Raw genomic sequence first — 19,485 nt, forward strand, 5'->3', positions numbered from 1 at the left:
AAAGCATGTTAGCATCGGGTAAGCCATGCTGGACAGTGGATAATAAATAATAACGAACTCACAGGCTGACAGAGCTACAGTCGCTGGGGAATGGGTCCCACATGACAGCGGGTAGGTTTTGACCGCACCAGAGCAGAGCAGAGCAGAGCAGTGCAGCTGACCGTTTCCCCGTCAGGGGCGAACTGAAAATCACAGTCCAAGCAGGGGCTGAGATGCAAGTTCCTACAGGGAAAAGGAGCCCTTGCGAAACGTTTCATCTACCCCCTCGACGTGATTCAAAATCCGCGCCCTGGTCCCCCATCCCGTCCCTCCCTCCAGCCTCTTCTAAAAATCCTGGTGGCTCTCGCTGCCCTCAAGCTCAGCTGCCCCCCCACCCCGCCTCGCTCCCAGCCTCCCCAAAACCCTAACCCTAGCTAGCCCCCGCACCGGGACATGGACGGCGGCGGCACGCACCGCACGCCGGAAGACGTGTTCCGGGATTTCCGCGCGCGGCGGTCTGGTATGATCAAAGCGCTCACCACCGGTACGTACGTGCCTGCTTGCTCCTCACCCATTTCTCCCCTTCCCTCGCGGAATTTGAGGATTCATGAGGCCGCGGAGGCTTCGATAGATTGGTTTCCTGGTGGCTAATTGGTTTGATCTGGTTGGTTTCTTGCAGACGTTGAGAAGTTCTACCAGCAGTGTGACCCAGGTGAGCTCGCGCACGCGCCTCCTCCGATTCGCCGCACCCGTGCCTCGAATTCGCACGATTTGGTCGTGTTCGCGCTGTTTCTTGCCGGAAACATGCGGGCTTCGAGGCGCTTGACTGGGAGGTTTTGTGTGATTTTTGTGTTCGTCGCTGAGAGGAGGAACCTTTTTTTGGATTTGGCACTGGTTTGGTTGGTTTGGCTTCTCTCTTCGATCCAATCCCTGGATTTTTACGGAAATTTGTACTGTGCTGGTTTTTGGGAATTTTGGCCTTGAAGTTCAAGGCAAAGCTTCTCTGCTTTTTACCCCAAGCAGAAAAGCTTAGGCGGAATTATTCTCTGCTGGTTTGGTACTTCGATCCAGTAGCGGATTAGTTTTGTGCAAAAATAGGATGTTGGACGAATGAGGTATAGGAGGGTGCTCTCTTTTTTCTCCCCATGGATTGAGCTACTTTCTCATTGGATGACGTTTTACATGTACCATCTTGAGTTTGGGAGAGCAGGGGAGTACGTATATAAAACAGAAAAAGTAGTGGCAGGTGACCACGTTGGCCAGCCCACCTCACGCGGGGTATTTTTGGGCTTTCGTTTGGGCCAGCGAGAACTTTGGGTAGCTTTCAGCGACAACGTAGAAAGGAATACTTAGGTGGTGTTTAGATCAGTTGTAAAGTTTTGGGGCATGGGATGTTACGTGAGGTGTCGCATGGTGTGTTCGGATACTAATAAAAAACAAATTACAGAATCGTAAACCGCGAGACGAATTTACTAAGCCTAATTAATTCATCATCAGCACATGTGTTACTGTAGCACTTTATTGTCAAATCATGGACTAATTAGGCTTAAAAGATTCGTCTCGCAAAGTAGTTGCAATCTGTGCAATTAGTTATTTTTTGGTCTATATTTAATACTCTATGCATGTGTACAAACATTCGATGTTATAGGGTGTAAAGTTTTGGAAGAGGAACTAAACAAGGGCTTAATAGGAAAGTCGCTGGAGCATAGGTAGCAGTGACAGTCTGTGGTATGGCGCCTGGTCTTGCTACGTAATGCGTACGGAGGAGAGTGGAGGGGCTGACTCTGGCGCTGGCGGCGGCGAGGCGCCGTGGCTGCGCTGGAGGAAGCGAGGGGGGTCGAGAGAGATAGGGTTAGGGTGCCAGGCGCCCAAGGGTGTCAAGATGACACAATCCCAGGCTAATCTTATTAAGTTGCAACGTTTGACTCTTATACAATCTGACCCAACAACCTGACGCTAGAATTAAGGAAACTTGTAACCAAATCAAATCTAAACAAACTGATAGCTGACCAAGTCTGGAACCTTGGCCCCTGGCCGATGGTGCCCGTGGTCATGCACGTTGGTCCCTGGCTCGACGTTCATACGTCGTGCCGACCATAACATCTCTCCCCCCCTCGGGAAACAGCTCGTCCTCGAGCTGGAAGGAGGGATGGGCTTCGCGAAACGCCGGTACCGGCTCCCAAGTTGCTTCTGACACCGGCATGCCCGCCCATTCGACGAGGACGTGCCACACGCCACGGCGAAGTTCTGAGCGGAGGACGCGTTCTGGCCGTTGCAGCGGTCGACCGTGGCGAAGAGGAGGCAGGGCCGGCGCACTGGAGGGCGGTGTACCCCTGAATGGCTTCAGGACGCCGACATGGAAGACGTCGTGGATGCGTGCGCCCTCGGGAAGCTGAAGACGATAGGCCACCTCGCCGATGCGGCCGGTCACCTGGAACGGCCCGGCGTACTTGGGCGCCAGCTTGCCCCGGCCGCCAGGTACCAGATTCTTCGTGTGGCGGTGGAGCATCCGAAGGAGCACCCAATCGCCAACGGCGAACTCGAGCTCACGGTGGTTGGCGTCGTAGAACCTGCGGGCGTGCTCTTGAGCTTGGAGAAGACGAGCACGCACCTCCTCAAGGAACTCCTCCCGGTTGGTGAACAGGGTGTCCACCGCCTCCGTGCGCGCCTGTCCCGGGGTGTAGGGCAGCAAGTCCGGGGGCGGCCGACCGTACACCACCTGTGGTAGGCTGAGTTGTAGGAAAACTCAGCCCAGGGTAGCCAATCCAGCCAGTCACGCGGGCGATCACCTGTCAGACACCGGAGATACATGGTAATGGTCTTGTTGACAGCTTTGGACTGCCCATCTGTCTGCGGGTGGAACGCAGAACTCATGCGGAGCTTGACGCCGGCGTGACGGAAGAGGTCGCGCCACACATGACCCGTGAACACCGGATCACGGTCGCTGACGATGGACTCCGGGAAGCCGTGGAGCCGAACGATGTCCTGGAAGAAAGCGCGGGCCACCGACGAGGCTGTGTACGGGTGGCCGAGTGGAATAAAATGAGCGTACTTCGAGAACCTGTCCACCACCGTGAGCAGAACACTCTTGCCATGGACCTTGGGCAGGGCTTCTATGAAGTCGAGGGAGATGTCCGCCCACACACGCGATGGCACCGACAGGGGCTGCAGTAACCCGGCCGGATGTAGCGTCTCCGTCTTGTTCCGCTGGCACACCGCGCAGGCCCGCACGAAGTCGCCTACGACGCGGCGATCGTGCTCCACGAAGAACTCCGTGCGGAGGCGGAGCAGCGTCTTCTGGATGCCCTCGTGGCCCCCCGTGTGGGCGAGCTGGAGGACGTCGTCGAGGATCGGCGATGAGCTAGGCACGAAGACGCGCCCCTTGTGCAGCAGCAGCCCTTCGCGGACGCACCAGGAGTCACCGTGGTCGCCGGCGGCCACGGCGTCACGACGCGCGCGCAGGGCGGGGTCGGTGTCCACCTCTCGTCGCAAATCGTCGAAGAGCCGGAAGGTAGGCACCGAGACGGCCGAGAAACAGGCCGCGTGCGCCCTGGCAAGGACGGACAGCAGCGGAGCCTCGCCGTCCCGCCTGGAGAGAGCGTCAGCGACGACGTTGGAGCGGCCGGGACGAAACTCCACCCTGAAATCATACCCAAACAACTTGCTAATCCATTGATGTTGCGGAATTGTAGATAGGCGCTGGTCCAGCATGAACTTGAGGGCGTAGTGGTCCGTCCTTACGACGAACGCCCGCCCCCAAAGGTAGGGCCTCCAATGGCGCACCGCCTGAACAAGCCCGATCAACTCGCGCTCATACGCCGCCACTTTGAGGTGGCGTGCGGCGAACGGCCGGCTGAAGAAGGCTATGGGCGCGCCATCTTGATGCAGCACGGCGCCGAAGCCCGATCCGGAGGCGTCGCAGTCCACGACGAATGTGGCGGCGAAATCCGGAAGGTGCAGGACTGGTGCGGCGGTGAGGGCAGCCTTGAGGGTGGAGAAGGCGGTGTCAGCCGCGTCCGACCACTGGAACGCGTCCTTGCGAAGCAGCTGCGTCAGTGGCGCGGCGATGATCCCGTAGTCCTTGATGAACCGCCGGTAATACCCGGCCAGCCCGAGGAAACCGCGTAGGCCGCGCGCGGCGCGAGGGCGCGGCCAGGACTGCACAGCTGCCACCTTGGCCGTGTCCATAGCCACCCCCTCCCCAGTGATGACATGGCCGAGGTAGTGGACCGCCGAGGTGGCGAACGCGCACTTGGACCGTTTGAGGTGGAGCCGGTGCGCGCGGAGAACGTCGAGGACCGCGCGCAGGTGTCGGAGATGCTCCGTCCAGGAGGAGCTGTAGATCAGGATGTCGTCGAAGAAGACTAGGACGCAGCGGCGGAGAAACAGCTTGAGGATGTAGTTCATCAGCGCCTGGAACGTGGACGGTGCGTTGGACAAGCCGAAAGGCATCACCAGGAACTCAAAGTGTCTGTGGTGTGTCCGGAACGCCGTCTTGTGGACATCTGCAGTAGCAACCCGCACCTGATGATAGCCGGAGTGCAAATCCAGCTTAGTAAAGAAGTTGGCGCCGTGTAGTTCATCGAGTAGCTCCTCGACGACCGGGATTGGAAACCTGTCTTTCACCGTGACCGCGTTGAGGGCCCGGTAATCGACACAGAAGCGCCATGAGCCGTCCTGCTTCTTCACCAACAGCACGGGCGCGGAGAAGGGTGAGGTGCTGGCCCGGATGGTCCCTTGCCGGAGCATCGCCTCGCATTGCAGCTCGAGCTCGTCTTTTTGGAGTTGGGGGTAGCGGTACGGCCGGACCGCCACTGGCTCGGTGTTGGGCTTTAGATGGATGTGGTGGTCGCACGCCCGGGCCGGTGGAAGCCCCTCGGGTTCGGCGAACACGTCCTGGTAGGCGTCCAGCAGCAGGTCGAGGAGGGCGCGCTCGGAGCCCTTGTCGATGTAGAGGTCTGTGGTGAACAGGGCTGTCGGGGACGCCGCGGCCGGTCCACACCACCCGGCGACCACGGAAGGAGAGCGCCATGCGCAGTGTGGCGAAGTCCCAGAGGATGGGCCCCAACGATCTCAACCACGTGAGGCCGAGGACCATGTCGTACGGCGCCAAGGGAATGGAGAAACAGTCCACCGTGAACCGCTCGGTGCCGATCCGCAGCTGAACGCCGCGCGCGAGGCCCTGGCAGTCGACGCGGTCGCCATTCGCGACGTGACGTGGGCGCCCGCGCTGTCGGAGAACTGAAGGCCGGCGCTGCGTGCTGCCTCAGGGTTGATGAAGTTGTGTGTCGACCCCGAGTCCAAGAGTGCCGTGAGCTCGTGGGCGCCAATCGTGACGCGCAGCTGCATGGTGTCGCGCGCCCGAATTCCCGTCGCCGCGGACAGAGAGATCATCGGCTTTTCCGGGTCGAATTGGGCCTCTTCAGCCGGGTGTGGCGCATCGTCTAGGTCCTCCTGCTCCTCCACGATGTAATCGGGAGCCTCCAGGTAGAACAAACGGGCACATTTGTGCCCGCGAGCGAACGGTTCGTCGCAATTGTAGCAGAGGCCGAGCTTTCGGCGTTCCGCCATCTCCTCGGGTGTGAGCCGCTTGAATGCCTTGGTGGAGTCGGCCGTGGTTCCCGGGGCGGAAGCTGGCATGGTCGACGGAGCGCCCCCCGGACGGCGTGCGGCCCGCTGGGGAGCGGGAAGGGCCGGACGCTGTGGCGCGTTGCGACGTTCGAAGGCTCAAGCCAAATACATGGCGTGCTGAAGGTTCTGGGGCTGGTGCAGCTCAACATCCACCCGAATGTAGTCAGGGAGGCCACCTGTGAAGAGCTTGGCGCGCTGCAGCGTGGTGAGGTCCCCCGCGTGCGCTGCCCTGGCCTGGAACGCCTCCATGTATGCGTCCACGTTGGCGCCGAACGGCAGCCTGGCCAGGTCGGCCAGGTGGTTGGTGTTGAGGGCAGGGCCGAAGCGCTGCAGGCAGTATCGACGGAAATCCGGCCACGTTGGACGGCCGATGTCGGTCTCCAGGACAAGGTACCACTGTTGGGCGACTCCCTTCAGATGATATGAGGCCATCCACACCTTGTCGACCTCCCGAGTGAGCTGTCCGCGGAAGAACTGCTCGCATTTGTTGAGCCACCCCAGGGGATCATCGCGGCCATCGTACGTGTCGAAGGTGATCTTGTGGTACTTCGGCACAACTGCAGACTCCCCTTCCGATGGCGGCGGCGGGTACAGTTGTGATGGGGCCATGTGAGCGGAGGCCAGGAGCGGCATAGGAGCCACGGCCCCGAACCCTGGAATTGGCGACGGGGAGGGTGGAAACCTGATCTGAGTGATCGGCACCCCCCTGGGCGGTGGCGTTGGCGCCTGGTGGTAAGCCAGCGGGGCCGCGGCCGGGTGCTGGGGATGTGGTGGCGCCGGGAGGGACAGCGGCATGGACGGTGCCACCGGTGCCGAGGCGGAGGAGTCCGCAGTGGCGGCCGCGATCTCCGTGATCACCGGTGAGGAGGACGCGGGCAGGCGAGGGACGCCCCCAAACCCTAGCAAGCCGAAGTGAGGGAACGGCGGTCTGCCGTCGAGGGCCGACAGGCGCGCTCCCTGATCCGCCAGGTGGTTGTTCATGGCGGTCATCTGAAATTGCATGCTGGCCAACATCTCAGCGATCGAGGCCAGGGTGGGCGGCGACGCGGGCGGCGTCGTGTTCACCAGGGGCAGCGACACGCCCGACGTGGGGCTGGTGGTGGATGCGGGTGGGATCGACGGCGATGGAGCAGTGGTGGAAGCGGGGGACTCCATGGGCAGCGATGGAGCCGATACCAGGTTGGTATGGCGCCTGGTCTTGCTACGTAATGCGTACGGAGGAGAGTGGAGGGGCTGACTCTGGCGCTGGCGGCGGCGAGGCGCCGTGGCTGCGCTGGAGGAAGCGAGGGGGGTCGAGAGAGATAGGGTTAGGGTGCCAGGCGCCCAAGGGTGTCAAGATGACACAATCCCAGGCTAATCTTATTAAGTTGCAACGTTTGACTCTTATACAATCTGACCCAACAACCTGACGCTAGAATTAAGGAAACTTGTAACCAAATCAAATCTAAACAAACTGATAGCTGACCAAGTCTGGAACCTTGGCCCCTGGCCGATGGTGCCCGTGGTCATGCACGTTGGTCCCTGGCTCGACGTTCATACGTCTTGCCGACCATAACAGTCTGGCACAATGTTTCATTGGCGTCCTAGTGGAACTGTCCTCTCTTTTTTTTTTTCTATTTCTGTTATAACAAAATATTTTTACCATTTTAACTCGTAGGTTCCTTGTTGCTATGTAGTTCATGGCTGCTGTTCTACATTCACTAAATTAGGTTATAGTAATACCTTGCTGGACACTAGTAGGCAGTGGTATCTTATCCTTGACGGATATAGCTCTGTACAAAGTTGTGGATTAGTACCCTGGCTTTCCTGTTTGTGTTGTAGCAATGTTAGGCAGAGTATAAATTCCAGTCCACCCACTCTGCTTCCTTCTTTGGTCTCTAGGTTTCATTTTTCTTGTGTAATTTGCAGTCCTTATCGAACTTTCTTGGTTCTGGATTCTTTTAGTTAGATAGCATGGAAGAAAGAATCTTGACAAGGACCTGGATTCTAAGGTTTTTATATTTCGTTTGCAGAGAAAGAGAATCTGTGTTTGTATGGTCTTCCCAATGAAACATGGGAAGTGAACTTGCCTGCAGAGGAGGTTCCTCCTGAACTTCCAGAGCCAGCTCTGGGAATTAATTTTGCTCGTGACGGGATGGATGAGAAAGATTGGCTGTCACTAGTCGCGGTGCACAGTGATGCTTGGTTGCTGGCTGTGGCCTTTTACTTCGGTGCAAGATTTGGGTTTGACAAAGATTCCAGGTATTGTATTTGCTGCTTGTCTATTTCTATGGCTTTCTTATGTTGTGGTAACCAATTTTGTGACCATATGCTGCTTTGCTTCTATGCTATTGAATAGTGGGGCCTCTAGTCATATTGGTGTTTTCTTGCAGTTAATCCTTATCATTGTTTGCATTGACTGTCTTGAAAAATATAAAGTTACTTTTGTCATCAAAGTCATTGTGGAGCATGTATATTATTCGGTCAATTCCATTCTGCCTCCATTCTTTTGGTTGATTTTATTTCATTTGTTCCGTACCATTCTTCGTAAGAAATTTGTCGAAAATTTAAAGTTATATTGGGCATCACACATGCTAAGGATCACATTTTGTTTATATCAATACTGAAATTTGTGAACTTGCCTATGTGAATAGTATATTCTTCACAATCTGCAATAACCTGTGGTCTTTGGACATTGACATGGTTTATATGTGCAACATTGGCTTCACCGTTTTATATGAACATTGCAATAAAACTTGTAAAATCATTGTATTATGAAAGTATTTTTCACAACAAATCGATTGTTACTATTTCCATATGATCAATTCAAGTTTTCACTCAAATCAAGGGTCGTAGTTAGAGAAGTTTGGTTCATACATTTACTAACAGAGGTAGTATCTTCTATATGTTTTACCAAAACAATCTAAAATGCTCGTCATTTACCATTTTAATTTATGAACTTAGCAATCATAATGTATCTCTGGATATGCAGTCAACGGACATGAATTTTTTGAACTAGATGGATTATTATTAATAGCTTTTACTATGCTTACGGGAATCAAATATGCGTTGTAACGAAGAGGAATGTGGTTGGGGAAGTCCTTTTTTTTTAAAAAAAAGGTAGCAGGAGCTCTGCCTTGCATTGAAGTAGGAGAAAGAAAATAGCATGTTTCGACTCAGCGGGCTGCATGACGTCCCTTAGAGAGGGGCAAACAAAATAGCTCTAAGACAGGATACAAGCAACCAAATATAGATCCTTCATTTACATGGTTTGAAAAGCCCACTGCCGTTGTTCCATGTCTTCTTTTACGTGTAACGCTACCGTTAGAGGCGTTGAGCTCTTATTTTGGAATATCCTCTGGTTTCATTCTTTCCACAAATTCCACGTGACGTAAATGCATAGGCCATTGAATTTTTGTTTTTTTCTCTTTTGGCACTGTCTTAACAGCAGCTTCCCACCAATCAGCAATGGAGGTGTAACTAGCAACTTGGAAATGTGAAGGTAGAGAGAATTGTTCCCATGCTAGCAATTGCCTCAAAATGTTAGCCTCAAAAGGGCAAAGCAGACATAAATAAAGACCTGTCTCCCCTGTTGACCATGAGATAGTGCACAAGATGTTTGATGTGGCCATCTTCTTTTTGCCAGATTATCAACTGTTAGAAATTTATCTTGGATTAAGGTCCAAATGAAGAGCTTGCATTTATTTTCTGCCTCTGCTTTCCAAATCAAGTTGTTGCGGAAGGTCTTGAAGGACCCAGCGAATTGAATCTGATACGCCGACATATGGTGTATTCTACATTCGAAGCCCATTTCTAGGTGGAGTCCTCCACATCCTGTTGCAGGTGTACATCTTGGAGTTGAATCCACAGGGTGATAAATTGCTCAAGCCTAGTAGCGTCATTTATTCTACCCTGCATCATGCATCGTTATGTAGCTCTTGGCTGACAGATTTGTTCTTACGCTTAACTAAGTTATAGAGATTTGGAGCCAGGGTTCTCCGAGCAACTTCATGCAGCCAACTGCTGTTCTAGAATTTGGCCTTTTTCCCATTCACTATGGTGGATGAGTTGAAAAGTAAGCAGTCTGTGGTGTCGCAAGGGGTGTCCATGCCGACCCTTGGTTTACAGTCGCTGACCCATTCTAGCCAGAGCCATCACAGCCTCAATGCTCATCCAAATTTTTGCAAGTATGGGATGCCTAATCCGCCAAGCTTTTTTGGCCATTTTACTCTTCCCCAGTTGACAAGCAGTGGCCTTCATTGGCCTTTTCTTTTTCCTTTCCAAAGGAAGGACCTACGGATCCAGTCTATTTCTTTCTGTGCCCATGCCAGTACAGGGAAGGTAATGAGGAAGTAAGTGGGTGTGGAGGACGAAACAAAACTAGTGTAAGCCTTCCAGTCTTGTTGAGTAGGCGACCTTGCTATCCCTGGCAATCTTTTATTGATCTTTTTGATTAGTGGCTGCACATGCATTCTTTGAAGTTCATGAGTGTGTAGTTGAAGTCCTATATATTTGCATGGAAAATCTTTCTTCTCGCCTTGAAAGGCTGCAGGATGTTGTTGAGGTCAAGGTTTTTACAGTACTTTGTTTGGGAAGTGCTTCCTTCATAAATTTTGGCTTCGTTGTGCACGTTAACTGTTGTTACAATTGTGTGGATATGTAATAGGATAAAGTTAACTTTGGCCTGTCGGGCCATGGTTGTATGCATATATCCCCTCAGATTTCTAGGTTAGTGTAACAGGGTATTGGAGCATCCTTAGTGAAGCATGGATCCTTGTTTCACATGCTGTCATTGGCATTTGAGCTGTGCTACTTGTGTTGTGTCATCATTCTTGGCTCTCATTTGGCCAGATTTGACTTTGTTGTTACCTACCCACGTTGCTTGTTGTGCTTCCTTTTTCTCTACTCTTTGGGATGTTTGGGCCGAGATCATCAGAATCTTAATTGGTGCCAACTTCAATAGAGATAATGTTTGCAGCTCTGTTTGCAAAGATTTGTGATGTCTTTGGTCAGAGTTCGAAAAACCTCATACGGTCATATGCAATAGCTCAGTCATAGCATTCAAAACATCTTTCACTGTATGGTTGATGCTCTTTCCAAGCTATTACTTATTGGAAACATCCTTGCTCCTTTTGTTAGTTTTCATTGGTGACTCCATCTCCAACAGTTCTGGCTGCTCAGTGTTCTCCTGGCTGATGTTAGACTGCACCTGTCCAATGTTTACACTCAGAACGTAAACGCCAAAAGATCCTGCATGGCTATGTTGTAGGCTTGATCATGAAGATCCCTGCTGCAAGTATTTTTAGCATGGCTAATATGAGAATCTATCAATGTTTACAAGTCGTCTAGTCGAACCTAGTCGCCATGGGACCGACCAGACGATTAATCGCAATTAGTTGTCGACCAGGCCGATTAGTCGAGCCTTGTTGACCCTAGTCGTCCTATATATTTTAAGATATATACATACTATATATATCTATAGTATGTATTTCAACAGCAGTACAACATCCAAGGATGGCGAACTAGCAAGCAAGCAGACTAGCAAAGGAGTTGCACTGTGCGTTTTGGTGGGGACGAGGCTCTTCTGTACGCAAATGGGCTAATTTGGCAGCCCAATGCCCAAATCTAAGCCCAGTTAAACAGGCCCGCAAAAAACACAACTCCCAGTCTGGTCGTCCCCCTCCTAGTCGGACGACTAATCGTGATTAAGCGACGATTAGTCGGACGACTAGGTTTCTGGTCGAGCTAATCACGTCGGTGTCCCTAGTCGACCTGTAGGGACCGATTAGGACGATTAATCGAGATTAGGACCATTTTTTTTTGAGGGAAAACAGAGTGGAATAATTGCTGGGCTGCATCTGGGATGGCTTAGGCCACTTGGGCTGGCCCAATTTGCATCCTGGCATGCAGCCACCATCAGAGATCAGCATTGCTTTCCAACTGGGGAGCTGATCAGCAATGTGGTCAATAATGGGCCGGACTTGTTCCTTGGTGAGTTTCTTCAAAGAGAGGGGCAATCCTAAATATTTGCATGGGAACTCTGTAAGTGCACAAGGCAGCAGGTTTTGTACAGCTGCTGTTGGGGTAATTGTTGACTACCTCCACCTATGGGACTTATCAGATTTTTATCTGCAACCAGATTTTGAGGATAAACAAATATGGCGGCTCTCTCCAAATGGACAGTATTCAGCCAAGACAGCATATGAGGGCTTATTTCTGGGGTCTACACTTTTTGGGCCATGGGAAAGAGTTTGGAAGACATGGGCACGGCTCAGATGCTGCTTCTTTGTATGGTTGGTTGCTCACCAATGTTGGACAGCGGATCGCCTTGCACGCCTCCCTCATCCTGAGCGTTGCCCTCTGTTTGACCAGGCTGCGGAGACCATTGATCACCTCTTAGTCCTTTGTGTCTTCGCAAGGGAATTCTGGTTCCATTTCCTTTCACAGATCGGATGCCAAGCCTTTTCCCTGCAGCCCACAGAAACCTCTTTCCATAATTGGTGGGGAAGAGTGAGCAATGCTGCTAGCGGCATGATAAGTCAAGGAATCAACTCTCATAATCCTTGGAGCATGGACTTTATGGACACACCGCAACAGTTGCATTTTTTATGGCGCAGCTCCAAGTATTGCAGGCGCACTTGTTGTAGCTGAAGTTGAATGAAAGTTGTGGTCTTTGGCGGGGGGCTCGAGGTATATCCCTCTTGACTGCCCCCGCTCCAGGAGGTTAGAGTCCTGTTTTGGGTCAAATTTAGGGGGTGTTTGGGACTGCTCCACAAACTCTGCTCTACAAACTCCACCGTGGAGCAGCTCCACAAAAAACTGGAGTTTGTGGAGTATCTCTTTAGGTGCTCTCACAACTCCACCCTTTTTCCTCGAGAAGAGTGTTTGGAGCTGAAACCGTTTGGCTAAAAAATGTGGAGCGGAGCAGTCCTAAACACCCTCTTAGTATCATTCATGGCGCGAATGTAATCACAGAACAGTGGAGTGGGTGTGAGTTTAGGGGTGTGTGGCTTGTGTCGCATTGTATGGGTTCTTGTCCCATTTTATCTTGTTAATATAATGATGTACAACGCCTGCGTTTTCGATTAAAAAAAAGAAAAAAAGAGTTATCTTATGTTTGATTTGTACTCTAGAACATACAGGATATAAGTATATATTTGGTATATTAGTCCTGATATATAGGACGATTAGGACCGACCAGGGTGGTCAACGACTAATCACGACTATTCACCTGGTTGGTCCCATGGCGACTAGGATGGACTAGACGACGTGATAACATTGTTTCTTATTGTGATCCTTCTACTCTATGTATTGGTGTCTTGTGTTGTTTCATTTGTTTTAAAGTGTCAGTTGATACATCTACTCACTCATCAATCACTGTCTTCACCATCTTCTGTTGGTTCGCCTTAGATACGAATCCACACGGTTACAGTGTATGGTTGTTTCTCTTTACTTTTCCAATTGTTTCCGTTTAATAGCTTAATCTATCATGATACATTAGGATCAAGCTAACTTTCTGCTAGATTTCGGAGCTCTGTCCTGCTGACTGCATGCAAACATTGTCTTCATTATGGGCTTGAGCTTCTATTGTATGAATGTAGCCTTGGTGCAAAACTACATTACCTTCGAAATCAAGGCACTGGGAATCAGTTAATAACAATGTGGCCTGTGCTTTTCTCACAGTTTGTTAGGATAACTCTTTAAGATGTGGGCTATAGTTTTCTTCTTTATACAATAAAGAAAAAGATAACGCCTTTTCTTCTTTTGCTTGAACTACTGGGGTGTAATTCTAGTTTGTACTGTGTTGCTGAAGTTAACTGAGAAGTGGTCAAAGTAACTTTAGTAGCATTGTTAATTTGGTAATCATGTGCAGTCCTTTTTTTTTCTCGAACTACGTAGGAGATCTGCGTGTCATTTCATTAAGATAGATGAATACAAGACCTGCTGGATTTAGAAAGAAACCCAGCAAGCAGAAACAAACAAACAAACACCACACACCCACCCAAACCGAAAAGGAAGGGGTGGGGGTGGCTCTATACATGACCAGAACTTGAACAATCAAGCCACTCTAGAAAAAAGACAAACTAGATCAGCGACCTTGCGGGTAATTCACCGAGCTTTGATGCTCCAGCCATGCACCATATACTGCATTCATCTCCTATGGTCTGAATGAGTGCTTGGATACAAGGCAAAGTTCCTTCAAAGACACAAGAGTTCCGGTGCTTCCAAACTTCTCAGGAAACGAGAATGACGAGAGAGTTCAGTCCTTTCTTCATCTCCTTTGGAACTCCCCTAATAGCTCTTCTTCACCAGTTTGAGAAGAGGAAATCTGTTGTAGTGGGAGCTACAGCAGCTAGGTTTAGATGCTGTAGAATCAAGAACCACACCTGCCGAGTGAAAATACAGGAGATGAGAAGGTGCTGGATTGTTTCCTCTTCCTGATCACAGAAGGGGGCAAGCTTGCTGATGGGGCAGACCCAGCTTAGCTAAGCGATCAGCAGTCCAATAACCTCATGTGCAGTCCTATATTCCTCTGCTTCAGCATTAGTTTGTTTTAGCATTGATTAGTTATAGTGTTCTATGAAAGCTACAGAAAACAATGGTAGATATCATGGAGGCTGTCCTCCATTGCTATCTTGACTGAAAAGTGTTGGGTATATTGAATTTGAGTCTACATTCGAACAACAAAATTCCATGTTCGGAATTTTAGCAGTCAAACTCAAAGATGAAAGTTAACCACTGTATGAATGTCAAACCTTTAAATAATTAAATTTATTTATCTTGGGAGAAATGAGTTTGAGTTTTGCAATTACAAATTTGGATGCATAATTGAACATTTAATTTGAATTATCTACTTCTAGTCTATAAATATCCAATTGTTATATACGTTTTTGTGAGTGGCCTAGATATTTTCATATTCATGTTCAGGATACTGGCGTTTTAATAAGAGCCAATTCCCTCAGTGCCACTAGAAATTTTGTGACTTCTCTGTTGTGCCATTGAACTTGCTGAATTTCCTTGGCAGCCATTGCCAAAAAAAAAAAAAAAATCCCCTGTATGCCACTTTCGAAGGGCGGGCCTGGTGCAAATGGTAGAGTCTTACCGCCTATGACCGGAAGGTCCCGGGTTCGAGTCGCGGTCTCCTCGCATTGCACGGGCGAGGGTAAGGCTTGCCACTGACACCCCTCCCCAGACCCTGCAGAGAGCGGGCACTGGGTACGCCCTTTTTTATGCCAATTTCGACATGTTTCGTTAGTCTTTTGACACAGAGAGGCACTGAACTAACATTGAAACTACATGAAATGAACTTGCTGAAGAGACAATACTAGTTTGTTAAAGAATTTCCTTGAGGTTTGCGAAGGTCTTCTTTAAACATTGCCCCAATTCTCGTGCTCATCTGTCTGACAACCTTTCCCTCTCAAGCAGTCTTGCAGAAAGGAAGTGTTCTATTTCCATCCAGTGGGAATCTCTCTTACCACTGAAATAGAGAATTTTCTACCCAGATTAGAAAATCCTAGCAATGGATAATCTGATCCTGATTGTTTTGAAATAATAAGCTCTACTGCACCTTGAGGTCACAAGGGGCATACAAGGGGACATCCCTTGGTGTATGCTTTTCGCGGACGATGTAGTGCTAGTTGATGAAAGCCGAACAGGAGTGAATCAGAAACTGGAGTTATGGCGGGAGACTTTGGAGTCCAAAGGTTTTAGACTCAGTAGAACTAAAACTGAGTATATGAGATGTGACTTCGGCACTACTACTCGGGAGGAGGAAGATATTAGTTTGGAAGGTCAAGTAGTGCTTAGGAAGGATACCTTTCGATATTTAGGATCAATGCTACAGAGAGACGGGGATATTGATGAAGATGTTAGCCATAAAATCAAAGCAGGGTGGATGAAGTGGCGGCAAGCATCTGGTGTCCTATGTGACAAAAGGGCACCACAGAAGCTAAAAGACAAGTTTTATAGGACGGCGATTAGACCTGCTATGTTGTATGGTGCAGGATGTTGGCCTACGAAAAGACGACATGTTTAACAGATAAGTGTCGCGGAAATGCGTATGTTGCGTTGGAATTGCGGTCATACAAGAAGGGATTGAGTTCGGAACGATGATATACATGATAGATTAGGGGTAGCACCAATTGAAGAAAAGCTTGTCCAACACCGGTTGAGATAGTTTGGACATGTCCAACGGAGACCTCCAGAGGCACCGGTGCGTAGTGGAATCCTAAGCCAGGATAGTAACGTGAAGAGAGGCAGAGGAAGACCGAAGTTGACTTGGGTAGAGGCAATAAAAGGAGACTTGAAAGGATGGAATATACCTAAAGACTTAGCCTTAGATAGGAGTGCTTGGAAGACAGCTATTCACGTGCCTGAACCTTGATTGCTTCTGCTGGGTTTCAACTCTAGCCTACCTCAACTTGTTTGGGACTTAAAGACTTTGTTGTTGTTGTTGTTGTTGTAAGCTCTACTGCACTTAAATTATCACTGGTAACAGGGTGGGGAAACTCATTGAGGAATTCAATTATATGTCCCTGAGCTTTGAAACTAATGCTTTCATACATGTGTTGATCTTTTCTGTTAAATTTTGGTTATACGTGATGCTTTGTGTGTGCATCAGATGCTGATGCAAATCATAATGTAAAATCCTTCGGGTGTACCTTAGCTTTCATCATGTGAATGATAAGATAGAAAATGTTTGTTGTTTTATTCAGCTGGAATATTTTCCTTGAAGTTAAAGCATTCTAGGCGTTCTACTATTGATGGTCTAGAGCAATTTGATGGATTCTCTTAACATTCGCAGTCAGCTAGAATGTAATCGCTTTTTGTGAAATTGTTGCAGGAAGCGGCTTTTTGTCATGATTAATAACCTCCCTACCATATATGAAGTTGTCACGGGAACTGCCAAGAAGCAAACCAAGGAGAAAACTCCCAAAAGCAGCAGCAAGAGCAATAAATCTGGCTCAAAAGTATGATTGACTGCATTCTTCTTTTAACTATTTTTTTGCCATAAATAACCTCCTAAATTCGTTCCATTATTCTTTTGTCACTAAACACATATACAGCCACCACGCCAGCCAGAACCCAACTCAAGGGGTTCCAAGATGCCACGTCCAAAGGATGAGGATGACAGCGGAGGTGAGGAAGAGGAAGAGGAAGATCATGAAAATACATTGTGTGGTTCTTGTGGTGACAACTACGGACAGGATGAGTTCTGGATATGCTGTGATGCCTGTGAGGCTTGGTTCCATGGCAAGTGTGTCAAGATCACTCCTGCCAAGGCCGAGCACATCAAGCACTACAAGTGTCCGAACTGCAGCGGTAGTAGCAAGAGAGCGCGGGCATGATCCTGCTGGATATATCCATCTTGCCCCAAGAATTTGACTCTGTTAAACACTCACATGGGACCGAATGCCTGATGGTTATGCATTCAGTTGTTGCTTTCAGTGTAGGACCAGATGTAGGGTCTTGATGTGCTGTTTGTTGTATGTCAAAGACGTTTTAGATCTATTGTTAGTAACTAGCAACTAACTGTAGTAGCCTGTATTTGTTCAAGCTTCTCCAGTGCGCCTGTACTGGACTCAAACTATTTTAGATCTAAGTTGTGCATTATGTATCACCGTGTACTCATGTTAGTTTGTTAAAAAGTTGTGTGTTGGCATGCTCTGTGTGCATACTCATGAAACTCTACATCTCGATTAACCCCCAAGTTAATTGACTTCAAGTGTATTTTGCTTGCACTTGCCGCCTGATGGTTTGTGTCTGCCCAGTTACAGTTTCCCAAGTGTATGCCTTATTCTGTGTAGATTTTGAGATGTATTGCTGCGTCATCTTTCCATCCAGCAGCATGCATATCTTTGCATACTTTCTGAGGCAGCTTATGGATGGTGTATGTAAACCACAATCTAGTGGGGTTTTACTTTGGCAGTGCTGCAGCTTGTCAATGGAACATAGCATACAGATTGGCAGGAGAGAGGACTGCATCGGATCGGATGCCCTGTGTAGTTTACAAGCCTATCTGCATCGATCACGGTCTGCTTTCCCCGGCTCTGCTTTTTGGTTTTCTGCTGTGTTCGTGTCCCTGTCCAGTTTGCAGCCTATCAAGCTTTATCGTCCACTCTGCCAACCTCGCCTTTTTGACTTGTCCATGTTTATCCCGATTCATTTTCGTGGTCTGTTTCGGCGCCTTTATTTCATTTTCCACCCTCCCCCAGGCGTTCCAAAATCCAAATGACCAAATCCCATCGACAACAATGGGTTTAGGGTTCTTGGCAGTAGATATTATGATCCGTGTGATATAGCAGCTCGCATGCCACCTCATCTTCTTGTGGCTTGCACCGGATCGCGTGCCCGGCAGCTTCATTTCTTTGCAGCTCTATGATAATGAAACAACTGCACCTTTTTAGCACTTGAAATAAAAGTTGATGTTCATTTTTTGGTTTTATCTCTCCAATGTCCATTAATCGTCTTTTGGATAAAATAAATACTATTAAGGACTGCAGTTGAAATATCTCCTTTTAACTCTGCACTTTCAATGGTTTTTTCACTTGATATCACATCGCCACTTGTGTGATCCTAATGCATATCCAATGTTAGATTTCACAAGTGGTACTAGACAACTGTATTTGTAGCCCTCTTTATAGTATGATTATCTATCCTATAAATCCGTTCATTTTAACTCCTCTAATCAACACATGGCCGGTGAAAGACAAAATTATAACTTTGCATTGTACTTGTCTTTCATCTTCTCCGGTCTAGCATCCATCAGTTCCCATCTCACCACCTTGTTGGGCTTTTTTTTCGAAAGCATCTCATCTGGGTATAGCTGCAGTATCTGTTCATACACGAACACATGCCCACACTACACACGCACACCCCACACACACAACGTGTGCACAACTAGATCTACAACTACACGCATATCAGAAGACCGCGTCCTTCTAAATATCACCGGGACCATCTTCACCATGGCTTTCATATAGCCGAACCTTGCTTGTGGACACTCGCTTAACCTTTCTTGTCTCATATGAAACTATTAATCTAGAAACATTGTCATTAATTACAAAAACGCAAACGTGACTTTCAACCTACAAGGCCTCTACACTGGTGGTGAGGTACTAAAAACTTCAGATAGTGATTTGTTTGTGTCTAGCTATGTTTTATAAAGACAAGGTCGTTCTCACAGGTTGCATTTCCCAACTACTTGTCTTATGAAAACATAGTTTGTGACCCATATTTTAAATGTAAAGGATCTAAAACAAAGAGAATCTTGTTTTACATTTATAATAGCCCAAAAGTGTGAGTCCCTAGTTTTTCATTAAGCCTATGATAGGGGCTTATAACCAAGATATTTGTTGGGTAGTATTTTCTACCATGGTTCATCTATGACCAACAACTTGAAAAGACATTTACTAAACAGGGCAATGTTCTCAATACTAAAATCATGAATTTCTAGACCCACTTAATCTTTAGGTTGATACAATATACTTTATTTACAAAGGCGGTACTTTCTCTTCTCGTCATCACTTTGCCAATAAAACCTAGAGTGAAACTAATTCAGTTTCTTATGTACACCCCTTGGGATCGTGAAGAAAGACATCACATACATTAGGAAGTATTGAGCACTGAATCAATCAATGTTAGGTTCCTTCCCGTTGAAAATTTTCGTCTTTCTCTAATTACTTAGTCTCTTCTTAAAACACTACTCTACTCCTTTCCAATCAACATTTCTCGGTTTTCTATAGTAAAATTGGTATACCTAAATACTTGAATGGAAACCACTAGTTTTACAACCATAACAGTTCATATATTGATCCGTCCATTACATCTTAATTAGGTTTTCCAAAGCAGAACACTTGCTCTCATGGGAATTAATTTTCAGCCCGATAATTGCAC

At 48.5% G+C, this 19,485-nt stretch overlaps 1 protein-coding gene across 1 annotated transcript; it reads left to right on the top strand.

The window, feature by feature from the left end:
• Positions 1 to 325: 325 nt before the first annotated feature.
• On the top strand, positions 326 to 17,251 carry LOC136486622 (PHD finger protein ALFIN-LIKE 8-like). Its single transcript, XM_066483568.1, has 5 exons — positions 326 to 523; positions 659 to 691; positions 7,623 to 7,851; positions 16,433 to 16,559; positions 16,656 to 17,251. The coding sequence occupies exons 1-5, from the start codon at positions 433 to 435 to the stop codon at positions 16,935 to 16,937; spliced, it is 762 nt and encodes a 253-aa protein (XP_066339665.1). The 5' UTR covers positions 326 to 432; the 3' UTR covers positions 16,938 to 17,251.
• Positions 17,252 to 19,485: the final 2,234 nt, after the last annotated feature.

The sequence above is a fragment of the Miscanthus floridulus genome, chromosome 10 (genome assembly GCF_019320115.1).
Source record: "Miscanthus floridulus cultivar M001 chromosome 10, ASM1932011v1, whole genome shotgun sequence".
Lineage (NCBI taxonomy): Eukaryota > Viridiplantae > Streptophyta > Magnoliopsida > Poales > Poaceae > Miscanthus > Miscanthus floridulus.